This window comes from Trichomycterus rosablanca, chromosome 19 (assembly GCF_030014385.1).
Source record: "Trichomycterus rosablanca isolate fTriRos1 chromosome 19, fTriRos1.hap1, whole genome shotgun sequence".
Classification (NCBI taxonomy): Eukaryota; Metazoa; Chordata; class Actinopteri; order Siluriformes; family Trichomycteridae; genus Trichomycterus; species Trichomycterus rosablanca.
This window is the reverse complement of record NC_086006.1, coordinates 737,698-760,000: the sequence shown is the minus strand read 5'-3', so window position 1 is coordinate 760,000 and position 22,303 is coordinate 737,698. Positions and strand designations below refer to the sequence as shown.

Sequence of the window (22,303 nt, the reverse complement as noted above, 5' to 3'; positions counted from 1 at the left end):
CTGAGGACACACACACACCTGATTACCACCTTCATTACCTGTCTGTGTGTTTCTGTCATCTGTGGGTATCTGTCTTGTCTGTCTCTGTCTGTCAGTCTGTGTGTCTGTCTGTGTGTGTCTGTCTCTGTCAATCACTGTCTGTCTTTCTGTCTCAGTCTCTCTCTGTCAGTCAGTCAATCACTGTCTGCCTCCATCTGTCTGCCTCCATCTGTCTGCCTCCATCTGTCTGCCTCCATCTGTCTGCCTCCATCTGTCTGCGTCTGTCTGTCAGTCTTCGTCAGTGTCTCTCTGTGTGTCCGTCAGTCTCTGTATGTCTGTCTGAGTCTTTGCCTGTCTGTCTTTTTCTGTCAGTCAGTCTGTCAGTGTCTGTCAGTCTGTATCTCTTTGTGTCTGTGTCTCTTAGTGTCTGTCAGTCTCTGTCTGTGTGTGTGTTTGTCTGTCAGTCTGTCTCTGTCTGTCAGTCTTTGTCAGTGTCTCTCTGTGTGTCTGTCAGTCTGTTTTTCAGTCAGTCTCTGTATGTCTGTCTGAGTCTCTGCCTGTCTGTCTGTAGGTGTCTGTCTGTCTGTGAGTCTTTGCCTGTCTGTCTTTTTCTGTCAGTCAGTGTGTCAGTGTCTGTCAGTCTGTATCTCTTTGTGTCTGTGTCTCTTAGGGTCTGTGAGTCTGTCTGTCAGTCTGTCTTTTTCTGTCAGTCAGTGTCTGTCTGTCAATCACTGTCAGTCTGTCTGTCAGTCTCTGTCTGTCTGTCTCAGAGTCTCTGCCTGTCTGTCTGTAGGTGTCTGTCTGTCTGTGAGTCTCTGCCTGTCTGTGTGCCTGTCCATCCTCTTTGTGACCCTTGGCTTTTTGTCTTGAACCTGACCGGGTCTCCTGTCCAAAGTGTTCATCCTCTATCCTGAACCTAAGAGCTTACAAGAGCTTCAGCCTGACCCTGTTCACCCCCCTCGGTCCTAAACCTGAGTGAGATTACCTGTAGGGCTGTAGGGATTACCTGAAGTCGCCTCGGTAACGGCTGGAATGTTCTCCTTTATCTCAGATGAAGGTTCCTCTAACGTTTGCTTCTGACCCGGGTCACTCGCAGCAGAATCGCTGAGTTTCTGAGTTAAACCGTTACTCAGATCACTCGCTTCTGAAGTCTGATCACCGGGTTCCAGAGCAGAAAGTCCAAGAGCCGAGTCACTGGGTGCTGGAGCAACGTCCATGGGTTCCGGTTCCAAAGCGGAGTCCTTCGGTTCAGGAGACGCAGGATCTCTGGGTTCTGGAATGGAGTCGCCAAGCTCCACACATGAGTCGCTAGGTTCTGAAACCAAGGCAGTGGGTAAAACGCCCATCAGGCCGAGCTTTAGGGTGGAGTCACTGGGGTTGGAAGCCTCTTCAAGTTCATCACGTTCCATGGGAGGGTTACTGGACTCAGGGGCCAAATCTGTGGGTCGCCTTTCTGAAGCACAGTCTTTGGGTTCTGGAGCAGAGCTTGCGGGTTCCAAAGCCACGTCCTGACCAGGTTCACTAGGTTCTGGAGCCGGCTCACAAAGTTCTAAGGGAGGGTCGCTGCATCCTGAAGCTGGGTCACAGGGTTCCGGAGTGGAGTCACTGAGCTCTGGAGCATGTTCACAAGGCTTTGAGGAAATATCACTGGGTTCTGAAGCAGGACTACTGGGTTCCTGAGCCACGTCTTCAGGTTTGGAGGTGGATTTTGGAGTCGAATCACTGTGTTCTGGGACAGACTCTTGGTGTTTAGCAGAGTTGGTAGCGCTGGACTCTGAAGACAAGTCTGTCGGTTCAGAACTAGAGTCTTTACGCTTTAGTTTTCCAGAGTGTCTAGATCCTGATCTTGCTGGTGATTCCACAGGTTCCAGAGTTGAGTTCCTCGGTTTTACAGGAGAACCCCTGGATCTCAGATCCCGGCCACTGGATCTCACGTCCCGGTCTTTGGATCTCAGACCCAAGTTATTGGATTTAGGAGTCGATTCTCTAGATCTCAGAGCCAAGGTTCTGGGTTGCACGGTAGAGTCTTTAGATCTTGCTGGTGAGTCTTTATATTTTTGGTTTGGTTTAACTGATTCTGTAGCCACGCCCACAGTCGTCAGAGCAGAGTCAGTTGCGACGTCCATGGGTTTGGGAGTCGGTTCACTGGTATCTACGATCGCTTTGCTTGGTTTGGCAGCAGGTTCCAACGGTGGCTCGGTGGGTTGTGGAGCAGAGACATCAGGTTCTACTGCAGAGTCGCTGGATTTTAAACCTTTTGAACCTCTGGATCTCGAATCCGAGTCTCGAGATCTCTGGTTTCTATCTCCTAGGTTCCGTGTTGAGTCTCTTGATCTTGGAGAAGAGTCAGTGAGGTTTGACTTTAATCCCCTGGGTTCCAGAGCTAAATCGTTGGGTTGCAGAGCAGATTTTCTAGATCTTAAAGTCAAGTCTCTGGGTTTTGGAGTCGAGTTCTTGGATCTAGCAGCTGGATCTGTGGATCTTGCAGGTTTCCGAGTCAAGTCTCTAGACCTTGTAACAGAGTCATGGACTTCTGGAGCAGATTCTTTAGATCTTAGAGCCAAATCTCTGGATCCTCTTGTTGGAGTCGAGTCTCCAAGTTGTGGAGCAGAACCCTCAGGCTCCAAAGCAGACCGTCTAGACCTGAGGGTCAAGTCTCCTGGCTTTGAGATTGAATTTCTGGATCTAGGGGCAGAGGTACTTAGTTGAGGAGCAGAGCGCCTTCGTTTCAAGGCGGAGTCTCCAGGTTTGGGAGAACATTTCGACCTCAGGACCAACTCTCTCAGCTTCTGAGTCACGTCTCTGGATTCTTTAGGCGAGTCTCTGGAGTCTGGGGTCCTGTTTCTGGATCTCTTAGCTGAGTCTGTAGGTTCTGAAGCCATGTCTCTAGATCTAGGAGTGGACTCTGAAGTTTCTGGGGTAATGTCCTTGGGTCCTCTAGTAGAGTCTCTTGGTTCTGGAGTCACGTCTCTAGGTCTCTTAGCAGATCCTTTAGGTTCCAGTGTTAAATTCCTGGATCTGTCAGCCAAGTCTCTAGATCCTCCAGATGAGTCTCTGGATCTCTGAAGAGCGTCTCTGGGTTTCAGAGGAGAGTCTCTGGATCTCTGAGGAGCGTCTCTGGGTTTCAGAGGAGAGTCTCTGGATCTCTGAGGAGCATCTCTGGGTTTCAGAGGAGAGTCTCTGGATCTCTGAGGAGCATCTCTGGGTTTCAGAGGAGAGTCTCTGGATCTCTGAGGAGCATCTCTGGGTTTCAGAGGAGAGTCTCTGGATCTCTGAGGAGCGTCTCTGGGTTTCAGAGGAGAGTCTCTGGATCTCTGAGGAGCATCTCTGGGTTTCAGAGGAGGGTCTCTGGATCTCTGAGGAGCGTCTCTGGGTTTCAGAGGAGCGTCTCTGGATCTCTGAGGAGCGTCTCTGGGTTTCAGAGGAGCATCTCTGGGTTTCAGAGGAGAGTCTCTGGATCTCTGAGGAGCGTCTCTGGGTTTCACAGTTTGTTCTCTGGATCTCTGAACAGAACTCCTGGACCTTGGAGTAGTGTTTCTGGGTTTCAGAGTGTCCGAGCCCCTGGATCTTTGAGGTGTGTGTCTGGGTTTAGACGCTAAATCTCTTGATCGTTGACCAGAACCTCTAGATCTAGAAGCAGAATCTTTGGGTGTGAGGGTTTTGCCGCTGGGTTTTGTGACCCGGTCTCTGGCTTTGAGACCCGTGGCCCGGGATCTTACAGCCTAAAGCACAACGAAATAAAAATAAAAAGAAATAAATACATTTCCTTATAATGACATTGTTTTAGTTTTAAATTGTTTAATTTTGGTAAAGCCAAAGTTTAGCTAAACAAACTGAGCCCAAAATTATAACTTTTACTGGTTGCATAAGTGGCGTCAGAGACAAAAACCTTAATAACCATTAAAAATGATCATTTAATTGAAGTCGCACATCAATCGTGCCAATCTTGGTTCCAATGTTTGTTTCAGTTCTTTGATGTTTGAGGTCACGTTTGAGGTCCCACCACAGCATCTCAATGGGGTTCAGGTCTGGACCTACATTTACATTTCCGATATTTAACAGACGCCTTTATTTAATGCGACTTACAGTACTGTGACAGTATAAAGTCTGAGCAATTGAGGGTTAAGGGCCTTGCTCAAGGGCCCAAGCAGTGGGGCTTGAACCAGCAACCTTCTGTACCAGTACCTATGCTAAAACTTGCCCTTCATCAGCTGGTGTGAGTTTGGGATCCATATCCTGGTGCATGGACCAATTTCTACTCATCTTCAGCTGTTGGACAGATGACCTCACATCTGTGTTAAGAATATTCTGATATTCATGTAGCTTATAGGTTATAGTTGTTTTAATGAATGAATGTTTTCCAGGTCCAGTGGCTGCAAAACAAGCCCCAATCACCCCCCAATTACCCCCATGAGGGTTGAGAGGTGGTGTGAGATGTTTGTGGTGGTTCCCACCTGGTTTCTGGAGACATACTGTAATCAGAGTGATATGAGGAAAAGAGCAGAAGTCCAAACCCGGCGTACTTACAGCTTTCTGTTTCACCGTAAAGGGGAGCTTTATCTTCAGCTTGATCTTCAGTGGCCTGCCCTTGGCTTGGACCGTCCTCGCCTTCTTGAGGATCTTCTTCTTCACCACAAGGGAGCGGGATTTTCTAGCCACGATGGGCTTTTTGGCGCCGGCCGCCCTTTTAGACGAGGCGGGTCTCTCAGCCCGGGCTGATCGTTTAGCAGAGGTGGGTCTCCTGGACAGGACGGGTTTTGTAGTTTGAGCAGATCTTTTAGCAGGAGCTTTAGCGTCTGTAGCATCTTTAGTCCTGCTCGGTGTCTCCTTCCTGGTCCCGGGAGCGGACTTCCTGTTGGGTGTTGTGCTCGTTTTCGTCGGGGTTTTATTCTTTGTCGGAGTTGTGACATCACAAGATGTGCTGCTCGCTTTGGAAGCATCGGGCTTTTGCTGAGTCTTCAGTTTTGCGGCTTTCTTCCGACCCTCCTGGACCCTCCTCACCAAATCTGCTTTCTGTTCAACAGAATAAAAGACGCATTTAAAGTGTAAACAAGGACAAAAACAAAGTCTGAAAAACCAGCTACAGAGCCGCAGTAACAACTTCAACATCCCTGTCAGTACACAGAACCTCAAATCGTCCCCGGACAGGAGCAGGAGCAGCATCCACATTCCACAACCTGCTCTCAGATTCATTTTACAAAAAAACAAGCAGGACGACCTGACAGCAGCAGGAACAACAGCTACACAAAGACCTGCAGCATCCACACTAAACTCCTCCGCTATACAAGAAGCACAGAGATGCTAACACGGCTAAAATTAGCGCATGAGCATTCGGACCAATCAGAACAACGTTCTGCTGCTCGTGTTTGGAGAAATAAGGGTCATGAATGTGTATGATCTCAAGAACACCAAACCCACAGTGAAGTACGGTGGTGGGAGCACGATAATACTGAGAATACACAGCATTGGAGAATTTGGGAACAGATCTGAACCACAATGCTGCAAAATGTTTTGACTTTTATCTCTGCATAGATGTTTTGAAGCTGTAAATTACCATCAGCTTCACAATAAACAATTAACATGAATATTTCTGCACTTTGTGATCATAATTTGCTTTTGTTTATATTGATGTGTATAACGTTAAATGAATAATGTGACACTGAACTGTGTCACACAGTTCGGACGGTGTAAAATCTGACCTTTTGACCTCTCAGTCCGACCCCGGGATCGTTTTCGATCTCCCACATGGCCCTGTCGAAGCCCCCCCGGGTGCTGGGCCTGCCGTGCTTCTGCTTGTTGGGCCAGTAGTGGCAGACGTCTTTAGAGAACAGAGAGGTGCTGCAAGAAACCAGAGCAGAAAATATTAGTGCGTGTGCTGTACGGCACCACCTACACAGGAGAGGGGCGGGGCTTCTGATGTGTACTCACGTCTGATGTGTTCCATAGAAGAAAATGGGGATCTTATTATTAGGGGTTTTTCCTTCAGCGACCTGCAGATAAAAACACTGACTGTTTATAATAGAGAGAACAGAGGAGCTGGAACATCTGGTGCAGGATGGACTCAGAGGGAGGGTAATGATGGGCATGTATATGGAAGGGTGTGTGTGTGTAAGGGTGTGTAATGGTGGGCGTGTCTGAGGTAGGCTGTGTGTAAGGGTGGCGTGTATATAGGTGGGTGTAAGTGTGTTAGGGTTTGTAATGATGGGCATGTCTGAGGAAGAGTGTGTGTTAGGGTTTCAGAATAAACCAAACAGTTACTGGTGAGAGAATCATGTGATCTTACCCGAGCCGGCCAGAAGGGGTACCCCTTCATTTTGGCAAACACCACATCACCAGGATTAAAGTCATGCTGAGGCACCGGCGCAGCTTTCATCTTGACCTGGCAACACACACACGCTACATGTTTAAAAATATATGGACAGCTGATTATTTAACTGTGTTCTTGTACAGAATGGTGTGGCCACTGTAACACGTTCAATCATCAGCATGTTTGGAGGACCTCGCTGCTCTCTCGGTATTCTTTTACCATTCATGTCAGCACCTCGACTAGACACTAGGGGTCGCTATTACAGCAGCACAGAGGTGATTCTCTATCTGACCTACCAGCCATCAAACCCATCTAACTACAGCTGTAAAGCTTGCTTGACTGTGGAGATTGTCACTGCATCTTTATTCGTAGCGTGTTTTTAATTTACAACAAAACACAATAAACTTATAAAAGATTTGTGTTTGTATTCCTGTCTTCCAGGCACAGAAAAAGAGCAGCTGCAGAAATAACCCCTGACAGGCATAAAGTGAACGTTTGACTTGGAAATGCACAATTAAATTCAGTACAATTATAATAAATAACGAGAAAATGTAAATAATAATAATAATAATTTCTAACGTTCTGCAGCTTAAACTGCTGTACAGTTGACTGACAAGTAAAAACTAGCGGCTGTAATCCAAACCGTTTCTTATTCCCTAATAAGGTTCCCTACGTATTGAAATTAAATAACATATCTCGTAAACTTTCTAGTGTACTTTAATTTGCATTGTGGGTGATTTGGAACACAGCCCGCGCCTGCCATAGAAACAACCCAGTGCAGGCATTTTAGCAGTTAGCCAGGTAAAAACAAACCTATTATTCACACTAAAACGCTCTACAGAATTTACCAGCGCCGCCAGCTGATCGAAATGAAGGTTTACTCACCGTCTGCGCAGTAAATCACCACTTTATTTGTTCTGTCTCTCAATAAGATTAGTTCATTTCTTTCCCGCTTTGTGCCATGAAAACCTTATTTCTTCTCCCCACCCGTTTACAAACAAAACACTCCTTCCTTGCGCCTATTGGTCGGTTGCTTTTCTACCTGCTACTCAGCCATGCAATGGACCGTTCTGATTGGTGGATTTTTTACCGGTTTACCACAGGAGGCGGGGTTTGTAGGAAAACTGGTGGAAAAGAAAACGCGCCCTACAGGAGTTGTTTGACTTAATGAGAATATATGGTGGCACCACCATCACCACCACCGACTGTACTGAGTTTATACAATTCACTCCTTTACTTACACACAGAGGCAGTTTAGCTCTGCCGATCCACCTTCTGCATGTTTTTTGATTATTAAGAACAACCAAAATTACTGTGAGAATATCCATAGGTCAACGTGACCAAGCGTGAGATTCGAACCCAGGTCCTCAGAACCTTACATCTGTGCCACCAAAATTCATACACCTCAGTAATGGCTTCTACCTGGTCAATGTCGTGGTGGGTTCAGTGCCACAGGGAAACAATGGCAGCAGGGCTGAAATACACCTAAAATAATCCACCGTCTGCATGTTTTGGATGGTCGCAGGAAACCTGCATGTGTAAGCCCTGACAGACGGTAAAGGGTTCAAACCCTGACTGAAAGAGCCCTGGTGTTGTGCAGCACCCACACTATCAGCTGTGCCACTGTGCTTTTGTAAACTGATTCATAATTTATTCATCTTCATGTCACAAAGCACTCCGGACTCACTCATCCATTCAGCTGAGGTTCGAACCTGGGTCCTCTGGACTTCAGTGCAGTGCTGCACTCACACAACCACCGACAATCAACATTTTATTTACTAGCATAAAATAATTCTGGAATTTAAAGTCAAGCAAACTTTATTTACATTTACAGCCGCTACATTACAGGCGTTTCATTTAGCTATTTCACATTGTTAGCAGGAGCATCATGCATTCACCCAGAGTTTAAAATACTGGATTGTTGATCAGAAGGATTGAGGGTCGACTGCAGGGTCTCATCTGTGCTACCAGCCTGCTGGGTGCTTAACAGACATCTGATCGTGTCTGAGACAGTCTCTTCTCGCTGCAACAAGTGGTTTTGGAATGGAACAAGCTCATGATCAGGTGTCCACATAATTTTGTTTAGCTTAATTTACTGAACAAATATTAACATTATTTCAGATATTTACATGAGTTTATTATTAATCATGTGATCAGAGTCAGATGCAGAATTAGATTCAGATTCAAATTCAGAATAAGATCAGAATCAAAACTAGATTCAGAACTAGATTCAGAGTCAGATTCAGAATCAAAACAATATTTAGAATTAAAGTCAGAATCAGATTCAGAGTCAGATTCAGAATCAAAACAATATTTAGAATTAAAGTCAGAGTCAGAGTCAGAGTCAGATTCAGAATCAAAACAATATTTAGAATTAAAATCAGATTCAGAGTCAGATTCAGAATCAAAACGATATTTAGAATCAGAGTCAGATTCAAAATCAGAACGATATTCAGAACTAGAATTCAGAATCAAATTCAGAAAAAGATTCAGAATAAGATTCAGAATCAGAATCATGGATCATCTTCCTCCACATCGTCATTATTCTCGTTAGCGTGATCAGTTTTGTTTCCGCGTTTATCCAGAATCCTGACCGGCATGCTGGATTTACGCTTTTTCTTCTTGGGTGTTACGTTTATCATGCTAGTAAGCTCCTGATTGGCTGGGAGATGATTAGAAGCTCCTCCCACTGCATTATTATTATTATCAGAAAGCAACATGTGCGTGTAATTACGTGCATTAGCATCTACGTGACTGTATGAAGTGGACAGCAGTGCTAGCATGGCCGTGTTTCTCTCTGGAGGAGACGCGGAGGACCGGGACGAATCGGGGTAACGCCTGGGGTTGGCGTCCCGCGGCGCAGGGGTGTGCAGGCGTGGGTTGGGGTTGGCGCTGTGCCTGTTGCGGCTCCTCAGTGAGCTGAACACCATGTCGCAGCCCTGGACGGTGCAGCGGTGTTTGATCTGAAGGTGCACGGCGTTGTAGTGGATCTTCAGGGTTCCTCTGTCGTAAAAGCTTTTTCCACACGAGCCGCAGCTCGCCCGAGCCTTCAGCGCCGGGTGTGGTCCTGCACGGAGCCACCGCCCTGAGAGAGCTGACAAACGCTCCGTGCAAGGATCTAAACCGACCGACCTTTCACCTCCAGTAATATTTTCCATCGTAGCATTGTGACTCTCAGGTAAGAGTCGGACACCTGAGTCTCTTCTGGTAGTTCTAAAGATCTCCGGGAGCCGGGCGTGGTCCTGCTGGGCAGCCATGAGCTCCACGATAGACCTGGTTTCTCCAAAACGCCTGAACTGCTGCAGGGTGACGAGTTCGTCCTCGGGGGTCATGATCACCCACGTGTCTAAAACCTTCCCCGCCAGGTCCTGCACACGAGCACACGAGTAAGAGACTTGAGTCAGAACCACGACCGTTTAAATCTAACATACAGCCCATGGTGTAAAGTATCTGGACACCTGAGCATGAGATTGTCAGACGTCCTGTTTCAGATTCAGAATCAGAACCAAAATCAAAACAATATTTAGAATTTAGAATCAGAGTCAAATTCAGAATCAGATTTAGAATTATATTCAGAATCAGAGTGACGTGTGGTACCTGTAGCATGTAGCCTCGGGTGTAGTCGTGGAGGCTCCAGCCGTGTGTGTGCAGGATCTGGAGGACGTGTGTGTGTGTGAGGACGCTGAAGAGCCGGTCCAGGAGGATCTTCATCCTGACGGGCAGAGCGTTCGTACCCATCAGAACCAGAGCGCTGAGGTCGCGCACCACCTCCCAACGGACCACCTCCGGCTGACCTGTACACACACACTTACTGACCGCTACACACACACACACAGAGTACATAAATACACAGTGAATTTATTTACTGCAGCCTTTCTGCTGTACTGTAGACTGATGGGTGGTGGAGGGTTCTCATCACTGCACTCACACTGAAGCAGGTTTTCATGTTATAAACATGTTATAACCTCACACACACACACACTCACCGTGAGTGACCCAGCCATGTTTGCAGTGATCACATGACCTGATGTTGAAGGGTTGAGACTGGAAGTTCAAGCAGGTACAGTTTACCTGAGAGCATCTCATCACCTGAGAGAAACAAAGAATCATATTTTATTATTTATTTTTTTATTATGTTTTATTTATTTTTGTTTTATTATTTATTATATCTGTGTAAACTTAAGGCTGTGAGACTGTGGCAACACCAACACTCCACTACAAAGTAATATAATATAATACTTAATATAATTGTTATTATTATTGTTGTTACTAATATTAGAATATTTATATTTTTAACAAATATTTATTGATTATTTTATACATAAAGTAAATATTAAAAAAATTAATTATTTCAATATAATGTGTGTGTGAGACTGACCTGTGAGTGGACAGTGTGTGTATGAGAGAGACTAACCTGTGAGTGGACGGTGTATGTGTAGTCACTGACCTGTGAGTGGACAGCATGAGTAGACAGTGTGTGTGTGTGTGTGTGTGTGTGTGTGTGTGTGAGACTGACCTGTGAGTGGACATTGTGTGTGTGTGTGTATGAGAGAGACTAACCTGTGAGTGGACGGTGTGTGTAAGGAACTAACCTGTGAGTGAAGTGTGTGTGTGAGTGTGTAGTTACTGACCTGTGAGTGGACAGCATGAGTAGACAGTGTGTGTGTGTGCAAGACTGACCTGTGAGTGGACGGTGTGTGTGAGGAACTAACCTGTGAGTGAAGTGTGTGTGTTTGTGTGTGTGTGTGTGTGTGTGTGTAGTTACTGACCTGTGAGTGGACGGTGTGTGTGTGTAGTTACTGACCTGTGAGTGGACAGTGTGTCTCCACATCTCAGTCTCTGGTCTGGTCCTGAAGATCATGAGTGTGTGTGTGTGTGTGTGTGTGTGTGTGTAGTTACTGACCTGTGAGTGGACGGTGTGTCTCCACATCTCAGTCTCTGGTCTGGTCCTGAAGATCATGAGTGTGTGTGTGTGTGTGTGTGAGTGTGTTCACACCCTCACTCCAGCGGTTCCATTATAAACTAAGCATTAACTCCGCCCACATAATTACAGGGGAGTGAGGGTGAATGTGATTGGCTGTTCTCCACACAGACTCCGCCCACATAGTTTTTCCTCCTTGTGGGGTTTCCGATCCTCGTAAACCATCATCTAGTTATGCAGTCAGCATTCCAGTTCATCCCAAAGACCATCCCTAAACTGTTGGCAGGAAATTAAAAATAAAAACCATACAGAAGGTGGATTGGCTGCTCTGAAGTGTGTGTGTGTGTGTGTGTGTGTGTTTGATTGGTCACCAGTCCTGGGTGTGTCGCTGCCCGACACCGGGTCCTAGATGACCCCACACCCACCGTGACCCTGACCAGGATGGAATGAAAGGAGATTACAGTATAAACACGTCCCTTCACCCCGTTTTCCTTCTTGAGTTTGAGAGTTAATGGAGCTGAAGGGACTGACAGGTGACGGGTCATTAATATCTGGACGGGTGACAGAGACACTGACCGCCGTCATCTCCACTCAGCATTTTATTAAACCTGCTGAAACCACAAAAACACCCAAAAGATCAAAGTGTTTCAGGTTCTTGAGATAAAAGTTGGTGTCACGTCTGCGTCCGCTGTATAACGAGACGCAGAGTGGCCAGAAGTATGTGGACACCCAACTATCAGCCTGCTCGACTTTCCATTCTTAGACCACTTTAAATAACTCATTTTCTCATCTCACAACTGCTTTATCCTCGTGGTCAGGGTCGCTGTGGGTCCGTGGGTCACCTCAGACAGCATGACTGGGGGTTCGAACCCTGAAGCAGTAGGCAGCACACACATGCAGTAATGGAATATTTCAGTCACTATACTCTCCAGCTTTTCTGGGAAGACTCATTAGAAGATTATGGAGTGTGTCTGTGAGGATTTACTGATGTTGAATTGGAAAGCCTGGCCTGCAATCGAAGTCCCAATTCATCCCAAAAGCACTCAGCGGGGGTGAGATCAGGGCCTCGATAAATAATTCAGGCTTTAATAAACCTAAACTGATTAATTACAAATGTGTCCACATACTTTTGGTCATGTGCACCGCCGAGATTCGAACCCGGATCCCAGAGGTGGTGGACTACCCGAGCACCCACCGGTCGTTTGTCAAGGCAGAACTCCACCCTGGGTAACTGAAAGCAGCCAATCCACCTGCTGCATGTTTTTCCACTACGCAAGAGGGATCCAAGGTGCAAGACACGGAGAACATGCTAAACTCCTCACACAGAGACCTGCAAGTGTTTCTGTATGTATTTAATAGCACAGTGTCAGTATCTCTGTGTATCCCCCCCACCTCCCAAAAACATGCAGAAGGTGGACTGGCTGCTCATCAGTGTGAAGAAGTGAGTGAATAGGCACCGAACCCACTGCAACCCTGACCAGGATGAAACAGACGCGTGAATAAAAACAGAATCCGCCCTCAATCTGAAGCCGCTTGTAAATATGAAGTGACGCATCAGAACCGTCCCGAAAATCATCACACGGGACGCGATCAAACGCCCCTCTGGAACGGCGCGGTGCATTCTGGGTACAAAACCTGCACGTCAGGATCGGAGCCGCTTCTAATTAAATCCTGACGGGGCAGCTGCTGGACGAGATGAAAGCGGCGGGGCGGGCGTGTCCCGGTTAGAGACTCCCATCCCTCACGCTCACCTGTGAGCCGGGGCCAGGAGGAGGACGCGGGTGACCCAGCCAAAAACCCCCAGACCCTCAGGAGAGGGAGAACGAGGGGGGGCAGGGGAGGGGCGGAGGAGAGGAACCTACTTTTACGGGTTCTCGGCTCCGCCCCTCCGCTGGCGCGTCCCTCCGTCCCGCGCGTGGCTCTTTGTGGACGATCCAAATTGGCTCGGCGACGTTGTTACTCACAGAAGAGCCGCAGAGGCGCTCAGGAAAAGTTTGGAGTCAGAATGAAGAACTGAAACTGTTTTACAACCTCAGAGACCCGGGTTCCAATCTCAGTGCTGCTATTGATGGACTGTGATGAATCTGTGATAGGGCAGTGGTAGCACAGTGGTTAAGGTACTGGACTAGTAATCAGAAGGTTGCCGGTTCAAGCCCCACCCCCACCAAGCTGCCACTGTTGGGCCCCTGAGCAAGGCCCTTAACCCTCAATTGCTCAAAAATTGTGGTCATAATTGTCGCTTTGGATAAAAGCATCTGCTAAATGCCGAAAATATAAATGTAAATGAATCAGTGACCTGTCCTGGGCATTCCTGCCTCGCACCTGGACCCACCGCGACCCTGATCCTTTCCTATAGAGGTGAATCATAGCTCACAACCTCAGAGACCCGGGTTCGAATCTCAGAGCTGCTATCGATGGACTGTGCACCTACACAAACAAACGATGTGGCTATATCTAAGAAAGAAAGAAAGAAAGTAAAAGACCTGCGATGGATCAGTGACCTGTCCAAGGCATTCCTGCCTCGCACGTGGACCCACCGCGACCCTGACCAGGACACATCGGTTGATTTAAAGACACACGATATGGCCAAAAGTATGTGGACACCTGAGCATGAGCTTATGAGCGATTACAAAGACCCTCCTCCACCCCCTGTCCAGCTCCTTTCCTATAGAGGTGAAGCATAGCTCACAACCTCAGAGACCCGGGTTCGAATCTCAGCACTGCTATCGACCAGCCGGGCGCCTACACAGACACACGATTGGCTATCTCTGCTGATGGAGAAAGGGGTGAAACCCTGCGATGGATTACTGACCTGTTCAGGACCTGGATACACCACAACCCTGACCAGAATAAAGTAACTGATGACCAAAAGTATGTGGACACCTGATCATGAGCTTATGAGTAATTACAGAAGATCCTCCTCCACCCTCTGCGTTCCTGACCACCTCTACCCTTCAGCAAAGGCGCCTCAGTAGGAGCATTTTAAGGGATCTAAGTATTTAGACACGCCCTCTTCTCGAGAGTGTAGGATGATGGGAAATGTGTCTGTGTACAGAGAGCGGGTGGGTTTTCAAACAGACCCAATATTTACAGACCCAATAATGAATCATTACAACATGTTTCTCACACCAAAAATATAAAGACGCTTTTATATCTGAACAATAAAGCTGCAGCGTTTTATTCAAAAGATCAGCATCGTCCATCAGTGTGTGTGTGTGTGTGTGTGTGTGTTATAGGTGAAGTTCAGAGCTTTCATGACGAGGCAGAGATGACTTGAACATCAGGAACGTCTCCTCCTCTTCTCACGCATCGGCAGGGTCCTGTAACGTCACCAGTTTCTTTCAGTTTTTTATTTTGAAGCAGTGAGGCGTCCCAAAAATTCCGCCACATCACTCATGTTAGCAGGACCAACGACAAACGGTTCCGCTAAGCACACTTAGGTCCTTGGGTTTTTTCTGTTCACTCTGGCGGCCTCTGGTGGTGGAGGAGAGTCTTACAGAGAGCTGAATATGTGTGGAGGAGCACGCTACACTCTCTGCAGTCCTCCACCACTTGTGTTAGTGCCTCTACTAGACAGTAGGAGTCGCTGTTGCAGCAGCAAGGTGGTAATTTAGTATCTTCTGGCTCAAATTTTAGGACTCTTGGTGTCACCGAGACTCAGACCCAAGACTCGAGACCCAAGGCTCTGGACTTGGACGCGGTTGTCCAGCGTCTTAAACCACTGAGCCTCAAACTTTTGGTATAAATTAATTTCAACAAATTTAAACAAGTAACCAATTGGCCACCCATCACTATTTTTTTGTGGATATATCCAATTCCCAATTGACAATATCACTAAAATTCCTCGCCCGTTATTCTGGACGGGCTGGACTCGTACCTGATTTGTTGCCTCGTGCTAATTCCAGAACGTTAAATTTCGTTCCCTGAAGCTGCAAAACCCAGAACGGAACCCTGATCGCCACGTCAGGTGCGGCTAAAACGCTAAGTCGCGGCTAAATTGCTAGCAGACCTACAGCGCCAGACCTCTTTCGGCTAAAATCTTCAGTGTCTGTCAGAACCAGAATCTCCTCACCAGCTCTGGCGCGACGCGCGTTTGCTAACGTTAGCTATCTACAATTAAAATAAACCGTCGCTACGAACAGCCGCGCCGGTTCAGCCGGGAAGCTAAAAGTCTTTTTGTTTTTGATGCTCCGCCGTCGCCGTGGTGATCCTCACGCGATGCGACTTCCTCCAGCGTCTGGGGCGGAGCTTCAGGGCGGCGGCCGGAGCGTACGCCACGAGTGGAGCGGATGTGGACACGCCCACTCTCTCTAACGGAGGCTCACTTCCTGCTGGAGGCGGTCGGGCCCTTGTGGAACAGATAGATCGGCCTCTGGAGCCCTGAGACACACGGGGAGAGAAAACGTCAAGGGGTTAGAGAGAGAGGAACCAAAAGAGGAACCAAACAGGGAACTAAACGAGGAACCAAACAGGGAACTAAACGAGGAACCAAACAGGGAACTAAACGAGGAACCAAAAGAGGAACCAAACAGGGAACTAAACGAGGAACCAAACGAGGAACCAAACAGGGAACTAAACGAGGAACCAAACGAGGAACCAAAGAAGGAACCGGAGTCATTTCCAAAAGTATGTGGACACCCCATTCAAAAGTATGTGGACAGTATTCAGGCACCCCATTCTGAAACTACCAGCATTAATACAGAGCTGCACTAATCTTCTATCTGTGGGAATTTGTGCCCATTAGGTCAAAACAGCCTTTGTGAGGTCGGGCACTATGGTTTTGGCACTATCAACGTTCCGATTCATCCCAAATGTGCTCACTGCGGTTGTGATCGGGCCTGTGGAACTCAGCGTGGCTCTCTGTACGCTATACGGCTCTCTGTGTGGGATATACTCAATTCCCTGTGTACTCTGGGGTCATGCTGCTAGAATGAGATCATCATACATGTAATTGCGGGTCGCAACCATTTATCTTCTAATGGACAAAGCCAATTGTGCCAGTATGGGCGCCTGGCTGGTCGATAGCACCACTGAGAATGGAATCTAGCGTGTTAGACCACCACACACCCCTAAAACAACTAATAATGCAGTGACCTTGACCAAGGTGAATCAGTTATAGATGAATGAATGACCACACCCACCTTTCGAGGAGCCGCTGGCCGAGCTGAGGAGTTCGTAGCTGCTGAATCCCACCTCAGACGTGAGGTACGAGCTGAACCTGTCCGGTCGGAGCCGAATGCTGTTGTAGTTCCTGTGCGTGGTTTCCTGTCGGACACACAACAACAAAACAAACCCGTCAGTACCGAGCGGTAAACCCTGATCAGTGTGTGAATCTGAGCTGAATCTGCATCAGTGTGGAATAAGCGTCAGATCCAGGGTTACAGCTCCACATGTATCTGTGTTTATCTGGATTCTCCTCCCTGTTTCACTTTTAAACTTGTGTTACAGCTCCAGCTTCTGAGAAACGGTGAGAATCAGAATCAGCTTCTCCCAGAGTCTAAAACGCTTCTGGTTCAGAATAAAGCTTAACGTGGTTTAATGTAGTAAAAGAAGGAGACAGGAGCACTAAACTTCTCTTCATTATTACTGCTCATAAGTTCCTCCACTAATCACATTCCTCACTCGCTGTTTTACTACAATAAGTCACGGTGAGTTTTGTTCGTACGTAGTCGCTTTTACTGCATCATATCAAACAGTTCGTCTCATTGGAGGAGCTTTGAAAAGGTCAGCAAACCGGGTTAAGATCAATCAGCTCTAAAATAACCTGATTAAGCAGTAATAATGAAGAGAAGTTTAGTGCTTCTGTCTCCTTCTTTTACTACATTAAACCACGTTAAGCTTTATTCTGAACCAGAAGCGTTTTAGACTCTGGGAGAAGCTGATTCTGATTCTCAACATTTCTCAGAAGCTGGAGCTGTAACACAAGTTTAAAAGTGAAACAGGGAGGAGAATCCAGATAAACACAGATACACGTGACCGCGCTCTTACCGTGAGCCTCTTCCTTTTGCTGTAGGAGCTCCAGGGCTGCGCCTCCAGGATGAAGACTCCCCCGGGCGTGAGGTGCCTGTAGGCGCGCCTGAAGAGCCGCTGCACGCCCACGTCGCCCCAGTTCAGGTGCACCCACTTGGTGACGCTCAGGCACAGGATGACGTCGTACTCCTCGCGCTGTGATGCCACCAGGTCCTCGCTCTCCGGGACGTAGTTACCCTGGGAACACAGACACGGGCAGCGTTAATCCACCGGGGCGGGGCATAAATATCCGGACACCTTATTTAACCATCGGTTCAACAGACGGGACGGCCGAGGTGTAATAAATAAGTTGTAGCCTAGTGGTTGAGGTACTGGACTAATAAGCAGAAGGTCGTTGGTTCAAACCCCACCACTGCCAGGTTGCCACTGTTGGGCCCTTGAGCAAGGCTCAATTGCTCAGACTGTAAGTTGCTTTAGATAAAAGCGTCTGTTAAATGCCGAAAATGTAAATCAATCATATAAGTAAAATTAAATGCTTTTAACAGTTTAGGGAAGGCCCTTTTCTGCTTCAGCATGATCTCAGCCCCAACAGCTCTGGAATGAACCGGAACATCAACTGATGCTTTTTGGACCAACATTAGGACACAAATCCACACAGACACACTTCAATGGGATTTCCGGTGAGCTCACAAGCAGGCGTCCAAATACTTTTGTCCACATTTCCTGCATCTTTTCTGCTTTTGTGCTGTTTATTATTTACAGAAAACAAAACAACATGAAATGAGCCTCACCGCGGTGCGGATCTCTCACCTTCATGAAGGACACGTTGTTGGGGAAGGCCCCGGGGTCGGGGGGCAGCAGGGGCAGAGCGAACACGGGGCCCCGGCACAGTCTGAGAGACACAGGAAACGCCTGCGCCCGTCCCGAACCCCCGCGCTCGCCTTCGGCGTCTCGTCTGACTTCCTGTCTCTGCAGCTCCGACAGGAAGTGGCAGAGGTTCTGGCGTGCCGCGTGCACCAGCCCGGCGTCGATATCCAGGCCCAGGATGTGGGCGGGGCTCCAGTTCTTGGCGATGGCGAGGGTCACGTGACCCACGTTGCAGCCCACGTCCAGGACCCTCTTCCCGCGGAACCATTCGTGGCGGAACGCGGACAGGCGCGGGTCCAGGTTCAGCGTGGGCGTGCGGTAACCGTAGTAACGGCTGTACGTCCCGTAGTGAAAGTCGCGCCGCGGTTTGGGTTTGCACTTTTTCGGACGGTGGGAGGTTATGGGATGGTGGCTCCCTGCACCGGCGCCCACGAGGGGCGTCCGGAAGGTCTGGCTCCGCGCCGTGTCCAGATGTTTAACGGTGGGCGTGATGGACAGGCGATCCGCGCGGCTGACGGTGCGGCGGCGCTTCCGGTGCTTGGCCGGCGGCAGGGCGGAGCTGCCGGCGCCGCTCTCGGGCTGAGGGGCGGAGCGTCGTCGAGGCAGGATGGGCTGAACGACCTCTTCGCGGCAGTTTAGCGACGTGTTGAGCTCGTACGGCTGCGGCGACTTGTCTGCGTCCGCCGAACCCTCTTCCGACGCGCTCTTCCCTTTCTCCGAGTCCACGCCGTTCGCGCCGCCGTGCTGCTTGTATCTGTGGCGGCGTCTCTTTATGGGCGACACCAGGACGCCCCCGCTGGCGTCCCCGCCCTTGCCGCTCAGGTTGAGGGGGTCGGTGATGTCCCGGGGGATCAGGATCTCCACCGGCTCTCTGTTCTTGGTGGGAAGCGGCGACGACTCGGGCGTCTCTGCGTTCAGCGCCCGGTTCACCTCCTCGTCTAACAGGCTGTTGAGGTTCAGCGGGTCGAAGATGTTCCCGCCCAGCAGGAAGTTGCTGGGCAGGACGGGGTCGCACTCCGAGTTGGCGCGGCGCCGGCGCTTGCTAAGCCCGCCGGGGTGTTTGAACCCGACGTTCATGCTGTACCGCCGTTTGCCCAGCCTCTGAGGCCCGGCGTCGCCCTGCAGCCCGTTTTTGGGCAGTAAGGGTTTGCTGGCTTTTGTTTGGATGTTCTCTGTGATGTCAGGAGTGACATCACGCTCCTCCCCACCCATGGCGGGATCGTCAGGCACCTCCGCTAGCACCACGAAAGGAGCCCTGATGTTGATGGGCACCATGGACGTAGGGCTGGGCGTCCTGACCCGCCCGGCCGGGTTGTAGCTCAGGACGGCCGCCGGTCCGTCTCCCGCCTCCTTCTCCATCATCTCTCCGAGAGCCCAAACCGAGCCGCGATCGCTCGCCGGAACAGCTGTGCGCCGCCGAACGCTGGATGAGAAGGTCTGGACACGTCTGATCAGGACTTCAAACACGTCTCCATGGCAGCACGTAGCGTCGATCGTGACCGAACCAGCCCGACTGCACCGAGGCTGCAGGAGAACACAACAAACATCAGAGATCAGAGAGAAACGCTAAACAGCGGCACGATTCCGTCCTGCCACCTTCACTCCTCACCAACCGAGTCTACAACAGCTAATAACTAACCGCTTATCATAGACACTATAAGGTCAAAAGTATTTGGACACATGAGCAGAGCATGTCTAATGAACTTTTCATCCAGAACAGCAGCCGCTCGTCTGAGAAGGTTCCCACAAGACCTTTAAGTATGTCTGTGTGTGGGAATTTGTGCCCGTTCAGTCAATACAGCTGGGCACTGATTGATCAGTTGGTGTTCCGGTTCATCCCAGAGCTGTTGAGTGGGGCTGAGCTCAGGGCTCTGTGCAGGACACTGGAGTTCACGTCTTTATAAAGCTTCACTCATGCCGGAACAGAAAAGGACCTTCCCTAAACTGCTTGCATTGTAGCATATACACTGGTCAGCTGACATCACCAGTTGACTTGCTCTGACAGTCAAAGCTACCAACTACATTTGTGGCATTTAGCGGACGCTTATTATCCAAAGCAACTTACAATTATGACTGAACAGATTCTGTGCAATTGAGGGTTTAAGGGCCCTGCTCAGGGGTCCAACATGCCATGCTTTGGTGCACTCTTTAAGCACACTGTTCATCACTGAATAATGTGCATGCTGGTCACTGAACGCTACTGAGCCTATTTTTATTTTTTTTTTCATTTTTTAAACAAATTATTATGTAAACAGGGCAGGTGTAGCCTTGCGGTTAAGGTACTGGACTAGTAAGCAGAAGGTTGCCCCTGTTGGGCCCTTGATCAAGATCCTGAACTCTGAATTGCTTAGACTGTGTACCGTAAGTTGCTTTGTATAAAAAAGAATCTGCTACATGCTGAAAATGTAAATGTAGATATTAACACTATGGTTAGTCAGAGTCAGAACTGTGCTGCTAGCCAGAATGCAAAAGTTGAGCAAAGGTACAGCCAGTTATTCAAACAAATTAGAAAGAACCGAGTCAAAGGGTAAGCCTATTTCTAAAATACTATAAACATTTTGAGGATTTAAGATATACTTCATTTGTCATATATACATATACAGGTGTACAGTACAATGAAATTCTTTCTTCACGTATCCCAGCTTGTTTGGAAGCTGGGGTCAGAGCGCAGGGTCAGCCATCGTACGGCCCCTGGAGCAGACAGGGTTAAGGGCCTCGCTCAAGGACCCAACAGAGGCTCTGGTTGATAGCCCAAAGCTCCACCCACTAGGCTCCCACTGATTTGGGTTGTTTGCTAAAATGAAAGACTGTGTTTTGCTTGTGTTGTGGATTAAGCACGTTTATACAATACTTACTCTGTATTACTTGCTGTTGTGGAGTTCTGATGGAGGAAACTTCTCTCTCAGGTTCTGGCTCATGTTTTCAATCAAAGCACCTACAACAATCACCATCATGTACAAATTACACACCGGTTAATCCAAATATCACCAGTTTATCAACACAGAACCATCAAGATGTCAGTCACAACAGAGTAAAACACGATCACTCGTTCCACTCTCACGTGGACATGGACACACACGCACGCGCACGCACTCACTCAGTCACACACACGTGAACGCGCACGCAGGCTCACAGCTCCGCTCCGCCCCCCCCCCCCCCCCCCCCCCCCCCCCCTCCCCCCCCCCCCCCCCCTCCCCCCTCTCTCTCTCTCTCTCTCTCTCTCTCTCTCTCTCTCGTGTTGAGCAGCAGCCTCCCTCCCCACGGAACTGCCTTCTCTGCAAAATAAACAGGAAAACACTCTCAAATCCGCGTTCAGCTCAATCTTATTTACCGTCTCATACGTGCTGTGTGTCCCGAGATACCTGCACCCCCAAACGGAAACGCTTCAAAGCAAATAAAAGCCCTAAATCCTAAAAAAAAGTACGAGTCTCCAAGACTGTTCGAGCAGGGTTAGGACTCTGCGTGATTAATGCACTAATGTTATGAATTAATGTCCAATCATTTCTGTTTAAAACGTATCTATGCTTGAAGTAAATTCAACGCTTCTCTAGCTCACGGCTGAGCTGCACACGCCTTTATATATCACCAGAGCCTGACGAAAACGCTGACTGGCAGTTCTATTGACCAATCACAAATGAGAAAGGAATCGCACCAACCAATAGAAATGCTTGAATCTAGAAATCCCACCCTTCGTCCTCGCTGGATGCCCAGATTCCGCCTGCATTACCTTTTCACTTAAATGTATGAAGTATAAAATCAAAATAATGAGCAATTACGCGCATGTCTGATCTAATCTACACATATTGCAATGTTAATGGCGGTTGAAATCGATTTAAATGAATTTTATAAATGATCAGGACTCACCCGGGCACCCATTTTCCGTGTAAACAACTCTGTTTTTAGTCAAACTCACACCATTCACGCACGTTATTCCAAAAATATCGCTATACGACACGGATAAATACTTAAAATAAACTCACATCTGATTGTTTTGTGTCTCTGATGACACATTTTCTTTGTTCAAAGATTCACGTCCTACATATTTTTCCCCACCCGTATTCCAGCAAAACAAAACCCACCTCTTTTCCAGAATTGGTAGGCACCGTGAGTGTAACAACTCTGAACCAATCACATCGCAGGAGGCTTGGTGGTTTAAACCAATCATCAGACAGGTTGGAGGTGGTTGTTGTGTACTATGGGAAATGTAGTTCTCCTTGCCTGCTAAACGTGTAGTCCTCCAAGTTTACCTCTTCCATTCC

At 48.3% G+C, this 22,303-nt stretch overlaps 2 protein-coding genes across 4 annotated transcripts in view; both read right to left on the bottom strand.

Moving 5' to 3' along the window:
* The window catches only part of LOC134333832 (NLR family CARD domain-containing protein 3-like), a 560,375-nt gene that overhangs the window by 250,242 nt on the left and 287,830 nt on the right, over nucleotides 1–22,303 (bottom strand). The window lies entirely within an intron of this gene.
* mepceb (methylphosphate capping enzyme b) lies at nucleotides 14,354–22,077 on the bottom strand. 3 transcript variants are annotated; one of them, XM_063015370.1, is made up of 6 exons: nucleotides 22,025–22,077; nucleotides 20,900–20,979; nucleotides 17,988–19,568; nucleotides 17,196–17,414; nucleotides 16,349–16,472; nucleotides 14,354–15,587 (listed from the first exon to the last, which is right to left on the bottom strand). In XM_063015370.1, the coding sequence occupies exons 3-6, from the start codon at nucleotides 19,404–19,406 to the stop codon at nucleotides 15,529–15,531; spliced, it is 1,821 nt and encodes a 606-aa protein (XP_062871440.1). In that variant the 5' UTR covers nucleotides 19,407–19,568; nucleotides 20,900–20,979; nucleotides 22,025–22,077; the 3' UTR covers nucleotides 14,354–15,528. The 3 variants fall into 3 exon arrangements, with proteins under 3 accessions (XP_062871440.1, XP_062871438.1, XP_062871439.1); XM_063015368.1 differs by lacking the exon at nucleotides 22,025–22,077 and adding an exon at nucleotides 21,376–21,557; XM_063015369.1 differs by lacking the exon at nucleotides 22,025–22,077 and having other exon boundaries at nucleotides 20,900–21,089.